Below are 17,247 nucleotides of genomic sequence, written 5' to 3' on the forward strand. Positions count from 1 at the left end.
GTAACCCCCCGGGTACACAGCTACAAAGTAAATAAATAGCGCATGGCAGTAAATTCTGAGATGTTACAAGCTCTCAGTGATTCCCTGCCTCCACTCCCTCTCTTTTCCCTCTTGCTCCACCCACCCCTTGCTTGGAGCTCTCATCTGGATGCCCATGGCAGCAAAGCATGGTGGCTAAGAGCTGGGCTCTGCATCCTGAGTGCACACCCTGGCCCCCATCACTTACCAGGTTACTTCCCTAAACCTCCATGTCCTCAGCCATCCAGTGGGAGCCACTCTCTTGGACCCCTGGTCAGTGCGGAGCCAATGCTTCCCATTTACTCTCAGACAGTGTGAGGGTCAAGGTGGGTGGGGCATCTGAAGCCTCCAAGGCCCAGGCAGCACACACGCAGGAGACGAGGGTTTGACAGTGATGATCATTATCTGGGACTTGTCCCGGGTGTGTCTGCAGCCAACCCATGATGGGCACCAACGAGAAGGAAGAGTAAGAGGAAACTCCTTGTCCCTGAAGAGAGATGCACAGCTACGATGCTGCGTTTCAGGAGTAACATACATCAGCGCTTCCCGAACTGCAAAGTGCAAAAGGATCACTGGGTCTGGTTAAAATGCAGATCTGAGAGGACGTCTGAGAGGCTCCATTTCCACCCAGCTTCCGGGGATGCCCATGCTGCTGTGGACCACACATGAGAGGGGGAGACGTGCGGCACGCTCATGTCCAAGGTTCTGTACCTCCTTTACTACCCACACAGTCCAGGAAGCGGGGTCCATTTTCTCCATTCTGTAGATGAGGAAACTAACCCACAGAGAAGGTTTGTCACTTGCCTGAGTCACACAGCGGGTAAGCAATGGATTGGAACCTGAACATGAGGATGCTGAACTCTCAGCCCACGCCCTTGACCTTTAAGATGTAACATTTATCATAAAGCTGAATGCAAACACTCAGGCCTCTGGACACCTTGTCCAGCGACAGAGGCTGGAAAATTCCTGGACGTATACCACAGATGCTGGCACAATCCCAGGAGGATGTCGGGATTCCGACACCCTGGAATGGTCACTGAGGGAACCTTGGGGCTTTGTCCTGTGTGCAGGCCATTAAAACCCTATCTGAGGGCAGCCCAGCCTCCCCCAATGGCCATCAGAGTCCAGAATTCCTGGGAGGACAGAACCATGGAGAAGCCTTCAAGGCCCCTTGCTCATCAGCCAGACCTCCCACAAGCTCCCTCAGGCTGACAAAAGTTCAGCAGGGCCAGCTTGGACTTAGGACTTGGCACTCAGCCTCTTGCCCTGCCTTCCCCCACACCCCAGGGACAGAGGACAAAGGTGGGATGGAAGGGGTAGGGGGCTAGTTGCCTCACCTGTTCCCAAGATTACGACCTTAGTTACTCCTGTCGGTGGGGCTTCCCGGCCCGCGGTACCCAGCTCTCCACCTATTTATCAGGGAATGCTGCTGGGCTAACAGCTGCCACACACCATAACTGGAAATGCCCAGCACCCGGTGAGCCAACCTAGGGCTGATGTCAACTCACACATGCCCAGGTCAGGGCAGGTCCTGCCAGAGACCGGGGGCAGTAAGGGCTGTGACACACAGGCCCAGGCACACTTGACTCATCGTCAGTTCTTATCAGCCCCAAATGCAGCTTATGACCCAAATAATGGTGCCCCAGTTAGCCCCCACATATCATTTGTTCAGTCCCCAAACCCAGGACCATCTTTGTCTCTTCTCCCCCACCTCGCACCTCACATCTAAACTTTGAACTCTGCTTGTTCTATGTGCAAATTATATCCAGAATTCTACCCGTGTCACCACTGTCACCCTGCAGTCCAGTCCACCACGATCTCCCCGCTGGACAGGACAACTCCCTACTATCCCTGCTCCACCGGCAAATAGGCACAAAACACCCTGCTCCTCAGAATGGTAGAAAGGTCCCATCTTTGGGTCCTGGCTCCTCTGACGCTCTGCACCACTCATCCCACACTCACCTTCTTGATGTCCCTGAGCCCAAGGCCACTGCACTTGATCCTCCCAGATCGTCAGGCCACGGTTCCCTCACTCACTCACATCAGGTGTCCGTTCATCGGCACCTCCTCAGTCTTCCCTAGTACCCCCAGGGCACATGCCTTATTCTGTTTCTTCAGTGTACTTAGTACTACTGGACATCCCACGTGCGGGTGTGTGTGTGTGTGTGTGTGTGTGTGTGTGTGTGTGTGTGTCCTACACAGTACAATGATGAGACGTCTGTCCTCCCCTGCTCTATACGCAGCAACTGTATTCCGTTCATCTCTGCATCCCCCGCACTTAAAAACAGCAGACATCTAAATATTTGTTCAGTGAATGAACAAATTAATCTAGGATTTGACTTTAGAACTTATCTGTCCCCATTCATAATTAAATAATTGTGTAACGTTTCTCTCATCACAAACCCATGGGTCTTACCCATAAGACCAGGAGCTCCTGGAAAGCAAGGGAGTGCTCCCTGCCTCCCATCCCCAATAGGAGCCCTCCGAGGGCAGGAGCCACAGGTGCCAGGCTTATAGGGGACAGTTCCAAAAAGGGGCCTTCTTTAATCCTGACAGCCTTACCCCCCATTTCTGAGTGAAGAATCTCATTCACTTCCTTGGGAGAGAAGGCACTGGGCTAGATCTGGGAAGTGCCCAACCCAGTGAATGGAGGTCGGTGAAGGTGAGGGAGGTTGGGTGTTGACCACATTCTAGCCCACCATTAGGACACTAATCTTATCACCATTGATAGCTACACCTCTCCTTTATCACTTATTGTGTGCTGGGCACCATACTATGCACTCAACACTCCCATGATACCTTACTAATCCTCTTAACAGCCCTGTGAGGTGGGTGTGGGGGGCAGACCTCGAGGGTGGCTACAAGCACGGCCTGTGGAGCCAGGCTACCTGGTTTAAGCCCCAGCCCCACCACCCAGGACAGGTCACTTAATCTTTCTACACCTCAGTTTCCATACCTACCTATAATGTGGGGGTAACGGATATCCAATCTGCTCTCCTCACAAGACAACTAGGAACATTAAGCGGGCTATCTGTGGAGCACTCAGGGAATGGGGCCTGGCACAGGAGAAATGCCAGACGAGCGTCAGCTCACGTGTTTCTGCAGATGCAGACACGGAGGCACAGAGAAGTCCAATGAGTTAAGTCACACGGTTCTTTTCAGTAAGTAGGAGAGCCAGGACGTGAACTCAAGCTCCCTGACTCCAGAGACCCTGACCTTGATCACTGCACTAGACTGCCCCCGTCTGCAAGTACAACCAACACACAGAGACCCATGTCCCCATGTCCCTGCCCAACCAAGGAATCCAAAGTCACCCCCTTATTTCTCTAGGGCAGGGTTATGTGTTAGATGGAAGACAAGTTACATCTTTCCCCTAACCTCTAACTGAAATTTAGTATTTCCACCAATAATGAGTTTTTGCCAACAGTAATGGTATATAGTAGCAGTCAGTACCCATAAGTGTGTTACCAAGAGAAACCAGACATTTTTACATCCCATGACAGTTGTGGCAGATGTTACAAAATATGGTTGATATCCATCACTACTCTGAACTTTAACTTTTTTAAAGTTTATTTATTTTTTGAGAGATCGAGAGACAGTGCAAGTGGGGGAGGGGCAGAGAGAGAGGGAGACACAGAATCCGAAGCAGGCTCCAGGCTCCAGAGCCCGATGTGAGGCTCGAACCCATGGACTGCAAGATCACGACCTGAGCCAAAGTCGAACGCTTAACCGACTGAGCCACCCAAGTGCCCCCTGAACTTTAAAGCTATTAGACAACCACTGGACTGCATCACTTAATATAGTGATAACAGACATGTTACTTTAACAAATGTTTCCACATATTGATAAATGTACTTCAATATCATTGGTGTACTTTATATTCTATCCAGTTGAAGGGGTTGTTCTGAAAAGGGGTCTACGGGCTTCACCAGATACCAAAGGGGTCCGTGGGACCAAAAGGACTCAGAACATCTGCTCTAGAGTAGGGAGGGAGCAAAGGCAGCAAAAAAGCAGGTCTTTCCCTCCTGCCCCACTACACAACACCCAGGCTGAGATCTCAAAGCAGAGGACAGGCACTGCCCCCCATTTCCCACCCAGGGGTATGGGAGGGCCTGGCCAGGGGCCAGAAGCTGGCTCAAGGCCTTGAGTCTCTCCAGCGTCACGCTACAGTGCTCAGCCTAACCCTCAATACCCTGCACGCCAGTGAAGGTGACTCCAGAAAAACAAAAACAGCCAAATGCACCTGCTAGCTAGGGAGCAGGCAAGCTTGTTTTGATCATGCCCCAATACCACAATCTCTAACTTCCTGGAGGGTTGCTCCTCACCTGACCTTTCTTTGCTACAGCTATAACCCACCAGGTATGCAGTTTCTCTCTTGTGACTATGGATGCCACCTCAGCAGAGACAGGCCTCACTTCAGGCTACCGAACAGCTACCATCAGGCTGGGAATGAGGGGTCTTGCAAAGCTGACAGTGGCAGGAATCGAACCCCACCCTCTGAGGCAAATGAAGCGAAAAGGCCTGATGTACTGGCTGGAGAATCTTCCAGAAGGGAAAGTGAGGAGCCAGCACAAAGGAGAGAAAGATATACTGAGCCAGCTCTCCTTTCCTGACTTCACTCTCCCCATGTAGAGAGTTAGTACAAATGGGGGCTACAGGGCTCTGAGTGGAGAGGATTTGCAACCCAGAAAGTAAATGTTGGAGAAAACTGCAAGAGAAAACACAAAAATATCTATCCTTAACATTATCTGCCCCCATATTCCTACTCCAAGCCAGCCATCAGCCATTTCGAGCGATGTCGTACAGAGTAAATCATTTGCCCTGGAGAGAGTTGCAGCCCCAGACACGAGCCGCCTTGTCTCTACCATCCCCAGGTTCATGAGGCCCTGTCATCTCTGCTTTGGCAGGAACCCCCTGATGTGTAAATAACTAGGATCATGCACGCTATCATGGGGCAGGGTGGATTTTTAATTTGAAAGCCATCATTACTTGAAAAATAATGGCAAAGAATTGCCATTCCTGCTATTCCTATGGAGAGTGACCCCAGAGTTGAGAGGGAAAGCTATTCCTTATGCCAGATTCCTGAAAGGTGCAGAAGAAAAGGCAGAACTGGGGACAGAGGTGGTGCTCATCCACGAATGCTAAACCCACTGGGTGACACGGTGATGGGGAACCATGGTGGCTGGGTCGGACTAACAGGACCCACTGCTCAAGCTGGGCCTCACTGACAGAGAGACCCTGACAGCGAGGCCAGGCACCCGCCTCAGCCACCCCACGTGGAAGGACTCCTTTCAGCAGGTGGGGCATGGGGACCAGGCCTTCCAGACCCAACAACTAGTGCTCAGGGGCTGGAGAACCGAGGTGAAGGGCAACATGAGGAGCTCCTCAGCCAGGGCCACAGTGTCAGCCTCAAGGACAAGTGACCCAGTTCTATCAGGCAAGGGTCTGAGATAGAGGGGGAGGGACAGTCACACTGGGAGGTCTAACCAGGCATAGGATGGGAGCCCTATCTGATCCTGACTCAGCAAACCACCTAGGAAGAAAAAGTTCTGATATCAGAGAAATTTGAATATGGACTCTGATACTGGATGATCATTAAGGAACTGTTGATTTTGTGTGTGATAAGGGCATTATGGTTATGTTAGGGAGCACGGATTCATTTACACTGTCTTTCTGGTCCCACTTGGGACTAACAGTGCATTTCCATCAAACCCCAGAGGCCAGGACACAGGCTTTTTTCCCTTATGCTATGACTGAGCCCTGCTCCTGGTCTCTGAGCCTTGTGCGGACCTGTGAGCTCAACCCTGCCCACTCATGGCCAAACCTCAGCACAGGGCCTGGCATGTGGGATCCCGGCACTCAATGCCAACACCGTCCCTCTTAATTTTTTTTAATGTTTATTTATTTTTGAGGGAGAGAGTGGGGGAAGGGCAGAGAGAAAGAGGGAGACACAGAATCCAAAGCAGGCTCCAGGCTCTGCACTGTCAGCAAAGAGCCCGGTATGGGGCTTGAACTCATGAACTGCAAGATCGTGACCTGAGCTGAAGCTGGACACTTAACCGACTGAGCCACCCAGGTGCCCCCAACACCATCCCTCTTAGAGGCACAGGGCTCTCACCCAGACATAGGAGGCCTCAGCTAGACCTCCCAACATTTCCCAAGTATGTGCCAGGAACAAGAAGGGAGAGTCCTCAAGCAGCTCACATCTTGGTGGGGAAATAAGATAGCCACATAAATCAGGAACGTGGTCAACACCACGAAAGTGCGCAAGCTGCATAGGAAAGTTAAAGGGGAGTACTACGATGATTTCGGGAGGGTGGTGACAGGTAAAGACAGGCAGAAAGGGGCTTTGGGGCACGTAGGAGACTGCCTCCAACACTGCACTTAAGGGCTGCGACTTTATTCCGGGCCCTGAAGAGCGCTATGGGGTACAAAACAAGGACCCAGCCTGATGGATGCTGTGCTGTAGGAACAGCGTGGGACAGCAGGGACAAGGACAGCACAGAGACAAGGCAGGGGCGACAGGCAGGAAGCTGACACAACCCAAGGCAGGTCCCATGGTTGGGCTGACCCAAGCAACTCCGTATGCCTCAGCGGTTACTTCTCATCGTAAATTAATAAACTGCCATTCTGGTTTATAAAAAGGCAGCAGCAGCTATGCTAACAGTCCAGAACAGAAGTAAAAAAAAATAATAATAATAATTTCCTAAACTAGGACAGGAGCAGTGGGAGGGGCTAGGAGTGCCCTCCCTCTAGGGCCTCCTTTCCTCCCGTAGCAGTAGGGTGCCTCCACCCTGCACTCTCAGTACTTAATGACAGCAGGGACTGCTACTTACCTTTTACCCCCAAACCCAGGGATGGGGCCTGATATTTGGAACACTTTCCAGTACTTGCTGGATAAATAAGATGGAATTGGCAAGGATTCAGCTAGTCCCAAAAATAAGTTGAAAAAAAATTATTTTAAGGTCATAGCAGGAAGACAGGAAGGAGATCCAGGTTCTAGTTCTGGATCTACTAAGTGGCTTTAAACCAATCATTTCACCTCTGTAAAAGGGAGCAATAAGAAAAGCCAGTTAGGGGCGGGAGGGGTGCCAACTAAGACTGTCATTACTCAGGGAGCTGGAGGGAAGCTGGAAAACCTCCTCCCCACAGTCTCCTGCATGGGATGCCCTTCCTCCTCTCCAAAACCCCACACAAGCATTCTTCCTCACACACTATCAGATACAATGACGTGTGCAGGGCCCTCAGGCCCATCTTCTGGCTCCCCACGCCCACAATCAAACCCACCCTTTGATTTGTTATCTACAGCAAGACTGTAAGCCAGACGCAGTCCTGGGGCAGGATATTGCCTTTTATCGGCCACAGGATGATTCTTATCACCCACTCTAGAACCAATAGTCCTCAGAGCCCAGAAGCGGCACTTCAAGAGCCGCCCCAGCCTCCGTGGACATGGCTTGCTCAACTCACCTCAGAGCCCAGCCAGGTCCAGCTTCCCTCCTAGGCACAAACATCTCAGCTAGTGCCCCCTACTGCTGCAGGCTCCAGAGGCCTGTCACTGTCAGCTTGCCTCAGACTGGCCAGCGACTATGCTCACTTGGCAGAGGAAAAGCCATAAAAATGCCCAGAGACGAGTCTAACCACCCCCACAGCAGCAGGAAGTGTGTACAGCCAAAAGCACGAGGTAGGGGAAAAAGCACTGGGCTTGCAAGTCAGAGATCTGGCTGCCACTAACAAGTCATGTGACCTTGGACAAGTCATTTCACCTCCTGAGACGGCAGTCTCTACATCTGTAAAAATGGGGGTCACCTTGTCTGCCCACAGGGAAGAATGAAATGAGATGATGCCAGGAAAGCACTCTGAAAAGTAGGCCAAACCACACATAAAGATTTGGGTTCACTGTCTATCAAGGGCCTTTTATAAGCCGTCATCAGCCCCTAGGAGCAAGGTGGCCCAGGACCCCCCCAGTGATGACTCTGTCCAGGACGAAGGAGAGAACCAGCAAGATGACCTCTCTCAGACGGTCTTGGTCAAATGGGGGTTGGGGACTAGGAAGAAATTCTACTTAACCACACCCCCTCTCCAGTTTGATCCTAACCCCATATTCACCCAACATAGGAGTGTTGGGTCATAGGGGACAAAGCTAAGCAGTGTCTGTCCCCTCTGCCAGGGTCCCAGTTCAGACGCACCATAGGTGGAGATGACAAATAAACATCCTGTGTGGGATGGTCAGTCTGAGCATAGGTAAAACCTGTGTGTGGAGAACGCTGTATTTGTGCAGACAAACATTAAATGCATAGAATAACTTTGAAAAGTTACCCAAGAACTGGCAATACTCATGCCTCTGAAGACAGGAGCTGGATGATTTAAGGTCAGGGCAAAGGAGATTTTTTCATGGCACACCTTCTGTACCTTCAGAATTTGAACCAAGTAAACTACTCAAAGAAATGATAATAATGGGGCACCTGGGTGCCTTAGTCAGTTAAGCATCGACAATTGATTTCGGTTCAGGTCATGACTTGTGAGACGAGCCCCAGGGCAGGCACAGCGTGGAGCCCGCTTGGGATTCTCTCTCACCCTCTCTCTCTGCCCCCCACCCACATGAGCACGTGTGGTCTCTCTCTCTCAAAATAAATAAACTTTAAAAAAAAAAACACAAAATAAAACAAAATGTTAAATACTACCACTATATTAAAATAATAATAAATAAATAAATATAAAGTCAAGCTGTTTTGCTAAGAGAGGCACGGAGGAAACTAAGATTGGCTCCCCTCTCCTGGCCCAGCCCCAGAACACTCACTTTCCCTTCAGGAAGGGAAGTCTCCCTCCCAAAAACTCACCCAGCCTCCATCACAGTCTCAGCTATCATTCAAGGACCTGCCTCCCCAGAAAGCCACCCTGATCACTCCAACCCTGCTGAATTCACCCTTCTCCTGACCCCTTCCTTCTCTCACATGTGTGTATGCTGCTTTGTAGGTTAATTATCCTTCCTGGGTAAGTCTTGTTTCAAACACATTTTTGCCCTTCTAGGGAAAGGGCTATACATTTCTTTCTCTTGTTTTCTCCAAAGCCCTGACCTAGGCACAGCGGTTGCCTAGTAATTGCTTCCTAAATATTGAACAAAAGAAAAAAAAAAAAAAAAAAAGCAAACGACTGCATCACTGTGAGGCTCTGGATGGCTCAGAGTGTTCTGTCACAGCAAAACAAGCACGTGATTCTTGAGAAAGGTCAGGAAGTCTTATATCTGGTGATGCTCCCAAGCTCTGCTCTACTGCACAAGCCAATGGGAGCAAATCTCTCCAGGGCTGGGGTGTCCAGGGCCAAGGCAGAGCTTCCCAGGCTCCCCCAAGCTCCTGAGAGACACTCTGGTGACACTGATATCCTCCCTCCCAAAGTCCCACACAACACCTCCAGCCCCTGAGACAGACATGACTGGATTTGGAGCTGCAGATCACACACGCCCCAATCAGCCAAGGCCTCACACAAGAGAAGCAGGCCATGCTTACAGAGCCCCAGAGACTGGCCCTGTGGAGGAGAGAGAAACCTTCAGGAGGGCAGCAGCAGAACCCCCGTCCTATGCAGAACCAAATCATGAAAGAAATGGGGGAAAACTGAGGGGGACAGTATAGAGTGGTGATGAAGAGCACAGAATCTGAAGCTAGGGTGCCTGGGTGCAAATCCTGACCCTGCCATGTATGTGTGCCTTTAGAAAAGTCATTTCAGGGTGCCTGGGTGGCTTAGTTGGCTAAGCGTCCAACGTTGGCTCAGGTCATGATCTCACGGTTCATCAGTTCAAGCCCTGCATTGGGCTGTCAGCACAAGAGTCTTCAAATCCTCTATCTCCCTCTCTCTCTCTCTGCCCCTCCCCCGCTCATGCAAGCTCATGAGCTCTCTCAAAAATAAACACTAAAGAGGTGCCTGGGTGGCTCAGTCGGTTAAGCGTCCGACTTCAGCTCAGGTCATGATCTCGCACTCCGTGAGTTCGAGCCCCGCGTCAGGCTCTGGGCTGATGGCTCAGAGCCTGGAGCCTGCTTCTGATTCTGTGTCTCCCTCTCTATCTGCCCCTCCCCCGTTCATGCTCTGTCTCTCTCTGTCTCAAAAATAAATAAAAAACGTTAAAAAAATTTTTTAAAGAAAATAAAAAATAAAAATAAACATTAAAAAAAATTTTAAGTGGAAAAAAAAGAAGTTACTTCACCTCTCTGTGCCTCAGTTTCTCCATTTGTTAAACAGAGTAACAATACCTATACCTCAAGGGGCTCCTGTGAGCTACAGTAAGTCAAGCCCATAGGACAGTGGCAGCACAAAGAAATGGCTTAGTAAATGATATGCCTCCCTAACAAGGCAATAACAGCCCCCTGAAACAGACTGCTACGTGCTGCCAAGGTGGACCTCACAGGTCTTCAGTGTTCGTCTCTTCCTCAAGGAGGTGTCCCTGACCACAGCCGAGCCCAGCAGCTCTGTATGCTCTGAACATCTCCAGTTCTCCCTGGCAAGGCCTGAAAACACAGCACTTGCCTATGGCCCTTTCTCCAAAAATATGCGGTTCATCCTCCTAACAAAGCCATTACCTTCCCGGCATTCAGGCTGGGATATCCATGCCCTCCCCTCCTCTGAGCCCCTCCACCCCACCCAGTGTCCAGACACTCCAGAAAAGCCTGTGGATGAGACTGCTCCTCCAGGCCCATAGATAAGCCCCAAGGCCCCCTACCCTATCCTAGCAGCAATGTCCGTCTCACACTAAAACCCCCTGGGATGCACACAGGGCCCCAAATGCTTTCTCTTCGTTGGCCCGAAATCCTTCGGGCTGCCAGGGCCTAACAGAGACCAGCAGAGCCCCACCCTCCACTGACGGCTGAGTAGCTGAGTCGGTCCCCTCCCCAGCCTCAGCCCCCTCATCGAAGCACTCTTCGAGCTCTGACATTGCAACTCCATGATCAAGGGCTGTGTGTCCCCTTCCTGCCACACCCCAACCCCTGGGTCAGCTGAAGGTTGAGGTGGCCCGTGATAAAGCCCTTCCCTTGCGCAGCTCCTAGAAGTGCTGCCTCCTGGGAATGGGACCTGCGGAGTCCCTGCTGGCTTGCCCTTCACTAAGGAGAGGCCTGGGCCCAGCCCCACACCCAGGCCTCAGCCCCACCAACCGACCAACACTGGGCTGTCCAAGTGCAGCTCTTCTCACTGGCTGCCATCCTTCCTGAGGGAAGAAATAACCTAAGGGGTCCTCGGGCAGCTCACCAAAAGCAAAGCCGTTAGACCCTTCACTGGCAGCACAGCCAGCTATATAAAGGACCCACATTGTAGACTGATTTTTATCACTTGGCTGTGAAAAGGGCCAACGCTTCTTCATGACCACACAATTTTGCAGAGGACTGGCCCTGTACAAGGAAAAACATAGCAAACTGACTTGCAGAGAGCCCGGAGAGCTCCTGTCATTGTGTTAATGATCTGTCCCGGCACAGGATAGGAAGGGCAGGGAAAATGTGGACAAGGCCAGGCTAGTCATCTAGCTTCGGCAAGAGCGTCGTGGCACCAGGGGACCAACAATAACAAGTGCAGCCGGCGGCCCCCATCAGTGGAAAGGGAGAGCCCTCCGGTTGCCTGGAGTGGAGGAGCTGCTGAGTTATGCCTGTCCCCGGCTGGCTTCGGAGAGGAGAACAGGGCAGAGACGGGGTTCCCACCCAGGGCCAGATGCAGAGGGAAGGGGAAGCTGCTGTGCCAGCCAGGAACCGCCCAGTCGGACGGACGAGTCACTTCCTACCCCTCCCCTCTGCCCCAGCACCGCTGCTCAAGCAACCCCAAATAAAAACTACCCATAACTCAGGGAGTGGGAGTCAAACCCTACCCCTCCACCCCCCACAGCCAAAGCAGACTTCCCCAGCAGCTCCACAGGTCTGGGGTTGGAGCAGGAGCCAAAACCAAGGACCCTCATGGCCTCAGCTACTTCCTGAGGAGCAGTCACATCTGGAAACTGGTGGAGAGAAGGCTGCGGGGTCACGGGCACAGGAATGCACAGGCTGTCTGGAGGCTAAGAGATGAATGGAAGCCCTCAAACACCAGCCCAACCTAGGCCAGCAGGCTGCATTTTCCCTCAGGTGCATCTCGCAGTGCCCCCAACCCCACCACTCTCAAGGGGATCTCAGGTCTCCATGCCCAGCCAGGCAGAATACTGTAGTCTCAAACCTAAGCGGTCCTGGGCCACAGGCCTCCACAAGGCCCTCCATAAAATCAGTGGCACGGGTCTGACCAGATGCAACAGAACCTATCAGGGTGCCACAGTTAGCAGCCTGTCCATGGTCCCAACAGTTCTATTCTTTGGGATAAAAAAAAACCAAACTGGTCCCGACCCAAATTAAACCCAGACTCAGCCTTCCCAAGGGGCCAGGCTCTAACCATCAATCTAATAGGCCCAGGATGGGAGGGGAGGGGTTCTTTACAGCAGGGACTCTTTTACTCCACACACAGCACCCACTGGAGAGCAGTACCAGGAAGGGTACAGAGATAAAAACCAGAGAGGAAATAGTGGAGAAACATCTCAGGATTTTCAGACTTGTGATGATGCATATATGGCTTTACTGGGGGGAGACAGCTATAATCAGTTTCCTCCTGTATTACATTAAATTATGTTTTGAGGACTTGCTCTTCAATTATTTGGAAGCCTCCAGTGAAATCCCTCACCTCAAAGAGCACCCCTTGACAAAGGAGCTTCAGGAGCCATGAAGGCACCTCGCACCAGTCACCATCATCACCATCATCCCACAAGGCAGGGTCCTCAGCGTAACCACAACACCCATACTTTGAAGCCTTGCTCTAGGTCTGCAACTATACCAAAGCTTTTACAGACACTGTCTTATTTAACGTTGCGATTCCATAATTATTTTCCTGACCTTTGCAGAAATGAGGAGACGGGTTAAGAAACTCGCCTGCTAGGAAGTCACAGAACTAGGAGTGAAACCCCAGTCTCCAGGTTCTTAAACACTGGGCTGTCCAGCCTCCCCGACAGGGCAGGGGCAGCTCCAGCCCAGGCTGCTGGGGGCTGCTACAAGCTGATCCGAGCCGGGCTACAGCACTGCAAGAGGCCTCCCAAGCCCAGCCCTAGTTTTCAAACCTGGAGCAGCAAAGAGAATGAATGACTGCAAGGGGTCAGCCTATTTCATCAGGCACTCTCATACTCCTGGATGCACTCTGCCACCCACGGTCCTAGGGTTTTCCCAGGCTCAGGCTCTTCTAAGTTCTGTATTGTTTCCCCCATCACGTGAGAAAGTTTTTTTACAGGGCAGGGACATCACCCAGACACTGTTACCAACAACCTCCCTCCACTATCATTGCTCTTCACTGACCAGCAACCACATCTAGATGCTTTACCTGCACTCTCATTTCATGCCTCACATCAATCTTGTAAGAGCCCCATTGGACGGATGAGAAAACTGAGGCACCAAGAGTTTATCTGACTTGCCACAAGGTGGCAAGTTTGAGACTAGAATCTGTTTCTTGCAACTCCACAGCCCCATCATCATAACCATGAGGCTGCCCTTCCCCAGTCAGGTTCTGTCTCGGTGACACAGGGCTGCTATCTACCTTCCACGAGACCACCACCACTGACTGGCTCCTGGAGTTAGAGTGGATGGTGTTCTCCACCATTATTCAAAGCTGAGGAGGCTACACCCTGGTCCTCTCCATCTTGCCCTCTCTCCACTGGGAAATGTGCAGACTCACTGTCTTAACAGCTCACGCCAGGGTACTCCCAGGATATGCAACCAGGAGTGGCCATTAAAGTCAGAGGTGGGAGGTAGGGACCAGAGTTGGGAGCAGCAGCTCTCACCCTCTGTCAGTAGGCATGCTGTTAGATCCAGCTTACTGGAAGATCAGGCAGATTTCACAGACTTTTCCTCGTCCCCCAGGAGGGCCCCTCTCCTTTCTGCCCCCTCCAGGTTCTATAAATAACCCAGGTCAATGCAACAGAGGAAAAGCAGCTGGTAGGTGCAGAAAGATCCTGGTGAGAAAGAAGACTTCTATAGAATAAATTAAGGCTCCCTTCAGATCAAGGGGTGGCAAGTCAAATTCACCAAGAGGGACTGTCCTTGGCTGCAAACAGGCAGGCCCACCTGGGCCTACAAGCACAGACAGCTCAGGAAGAACCAAAGACCAAGAAGAAATCAAGAGCAGAAATTGAAAAAGATCAAAGCTGCCCCCACCCCAAGTCATGGACTTCACAGAGGCCTCTCCCCACAAGCCTAGAGACTTTCTGTCTCCCCCTGTATACCAGGGGTATCATGTACTAGTCTGGTCAGATTAGCTGAGTGGTGGAGGCTGAAGGACCAGGAAAGAAAGGGGTGGAATGAATTTGGGGACAGAAGCCTCTTCAGGAAAAAAAAGGGCTAAGAGATCCAGAGGAGAGCTTTCTGCCCCACCCCCACAGCCTCCCTCAGCCAGAAAGGAAGGAGAGGACAGAAAAGCGGAGGAAAAAAACAAAACAAGGGCCAAACTATACCACATGATTCCACACCCAGCAACCAAACAGCAGCAACTCAGAGAAAAGGAGAGGAGAAGGCCAGGGGAGGGGGGAGGTGGAGTCAGGTCACAGCCCTGCCTTGAACCTGCCCTATGCTACCCAGCTTCCCATTCCAGGCCACAGAGCCATGAAGGCCCTTTCCTCCACACGTTTTGAAAAACATTCAAGGTCAGATCCTTTCTAACCAAATCCTGCTCTCATATGGGTCTGCACCTGCTCCAACAAGGTTTCCTAGATTTACTCAGTTAGATGCCATTCCAGGTGGGCAAACCTTTTCAGCACCTGTCCCCACCTAGGGCACACCCCTGCCCCCATCCCTTTACCCTCCTCATCCAGGGTCCCTGGGGTCCAGGGGAGGTGTCACCCCAGTTAACCCCTTGAATGATCCACAGCAGGTGCTCAGCCCTAGGGACTGGCTTTCAGATCCTGCCCAAGTCCAAACAGGAAATGGGGCTCCAAGTCTGAAGCCTTGATCTTAACACAGGGAAGGTTAAACACTGCCAAAATAAATGATTAAAAAACACACAGGCCCTTCTAGGTGGAAGTGGCTGGGAGATGATCTCCTGCTGTGCACTAACTGTGACGCTGCCTTCACCTCAAGCAGGACAGGCAGGACACTTGAAGGCTGCCTGAAGGGTTTCCTTCCTTTAATTAAGAGGTTCTCCTGTTTTCAGAACAGGGACACAGAGAGGCAGGGTTCCAGAGGCCATCCAAATACCAGGCAAGAAGCAGATGCCCTCTGCATTTTCCAGATTTGGTGGGGCATCTCGGGTCAATCTAGCCGTCAAGTAGAACACTGCACCTTTCCTTCCCCCACAGGGCGAGGCTGTGGGCCTCTCCGCTACCCTGCGGGCCTGGCTTGGGGCAAGCGCCTGCAGTGCCCCTCCCCTTCCAGGAAAGGGAGACAGGCCCAGAGGCCCTAAGAATGGCCCCAAGATTTTCCTTCTTGAGGTTCCCATGGTGCAAGGGCCTCTGGATCCCACTCCGAACTTTACCGGGCAATCTACTCCTAAGGCTAGGCCACCAATCATACCTCCCCCCTAGGCTACCCAAGGACACACCAGCAGCCAAGCATTGAACGTCGCAAGGAAGGGGATGGATCGGAAGGGGACCCAAAATGCAAAGAAGCGGTTTATGCCCTTGAGCGCGCGGCAAAGGGCGCACAGCCCTGGCCGAGGTTCGGGGTCCCGCTCCCCCGCCAGCCCCGCCCAGCGAGGCCTTTAACCGTTTCCGCGCTCTCGGCGCCCCTCACTCACTGCGTGTGCTGGGCGCGGCCTGCGCCGAAGACCTCGTCCAGCGCCACCGTGGCCTGGCCCAGGAACTTGTCGACGCCGATGAGGGAGCGGTGCATGGTGGTGAGCACCAGCTCACAGGCGGCAGCGGAGCCCGCGGCCCAGGGCGCCAGGCCCGCGTCAGCCTCCTGCGCCCGCAGCAGGCCGTCCAGGGCACCAGGCGGCAGCTCGAAGGAGCACTCCTCGCGCCACTCCGGGCAGCCCGGCGTCTTCTCCACCACCGACGTGCTGTACTTCTCACGGCCCACCTGGATCACCGTGTACGCGTCGCTAGTACTGCCCGCTCCCGAGCTCTTGCCCCGCAGCCCGCGGGCCCGCAGCACAGTCACCTGGACGTGCGTGGGTAGCCAGCGGGAGGGCCCAGCCGCCGGCTCGGCGTCCCGCACCAGGGCCATGGCGGGGCAGGCGACAGCGGACGAGGGCCGGCAAAAGCGGGAGCAGACACGGAGACCGTGAGAGGAACCAGGCAGCGGGCGGAGGGCTGTCAGGAGCCGGCTCCGAGCGCCGCCGCCGCCACCACCGGGCCGCCGCAGCTGCGGGCTGGGCTGGGCCGAGCCGGCAGCCGCCTCCCCGCCTCCCCGGCCGCCGGCCGCGCCACGACGTCAGCGCCCCGCCTCTCGCCCTGCCCCGCCCCGCGACCCAGACCCGCGCGGCGGTGCGGCAGTGCAGCGGGGGCACTGGCTGTCGCGCCCCGGCGCTGGCCTCCGCAGACCCGACCGGAGCTGGAGGGGCCGACGGGGACCAAGGGGTGGGGCGTGCGGCCACTGCAGAGGGGTGGGCGGGGCTCCGGCATTGGCCCCGCCCCGTCCTGGGGGCACCCGCGGAACCCCGCCTCGCTTGCGGGAGCGCGGCACCCTCTGCCCGGTATGAAAAGCCCGCTCCGCGTCTCCCGGCCAATCCCAAATCTTTCTTCAAGATGTCCCTGCTCCGAAAGCCCTGCCCTGCAACTGCCCCGGCCCGCCCCTCCTGGAATGGCCATCCTCTTGGCGCGGGCAAGTGGGGGTGGGGCGGGACCCCGCTGCCCCCTCCGTCTCGAGCCGCGCTCCAACCCTCCTCCAGCCGGTCCCTGCCAGGGAAGATGCTGCGTGAAACCAGAAGTGAGTCCCGCTCTGGCACGTGACTGGCCCGCGACAGCGAGCTGGAAGCCGGTGAGCTGCCCCGGCTTCGGACCTCCGCGCACTTCGGGGACCTACTGATGAAACGAGACCGCGCCGCGGAAGGCGGGAGAGCTGGGCTCGCCCTTAGCGGACACTGCGGTGGGGAGCAGCGTGATGAATAAATAAGTAACGACATCAATATTTCAGCTGGAGCTCCTGCGTCACTGGTTGGCGGAAATTATAGGCTCTAATGGGAGTTTTAAACAATTACTTCCACCCATTAAGTGCCTACTACGTGCCTGTGTGTAAAGCCCAGGGGTATGATTTGAATGCT

The 17,247-nt window shown here is 53.4% G+C and overlaps 1 protein-coding gene across 4 annotated transcripts in view; it reads right to left on the bottom strand.

The window, feature by feature from the left end:
* Positions 1–16,544, bottom strand: part of RAB11FIP5 (RAB11 family interacting protein 5) — a 38,048-nt gene extending 21,504 nt beyond the window's left edge. Inside the window, exon 1 of one of the 4 annotated variants that reach the window (XM_019827408.3) lies at positions 15,781–16,544. In XM_019827408.3, the coding sequence (XP_019682967.3) occupies positions 15,781–16,211 (431 nt within the window). In that variant the 5' untranslated portion in view covers positions 16,212–16,544. Of the gene's footprint in view, positions 1–7,485; positions 8,554–15,780 lie in introns of those variants that run through there. The other 3 variants (XM_011281223.3, XM_011281224.3, XM_045054397.1) reach the window with 3 other exon arrangements.
* Positions 16,545–17,247: the final 703 nt, after the last annotated feature.

Source organism: Felis catus, chromosome A3, assembly GCF_018350175.1.
Source record: "Felis catus isolate Fca126 chromosome A3, F.catus_Fca126_mat1.0, whole genome shotgun sequence".
Taxonomy (NCBI): Eukaryota; Metazoa; Chordata; class Mammalia; order Carnivora; family Felidae; genus Felis; species Felis catus.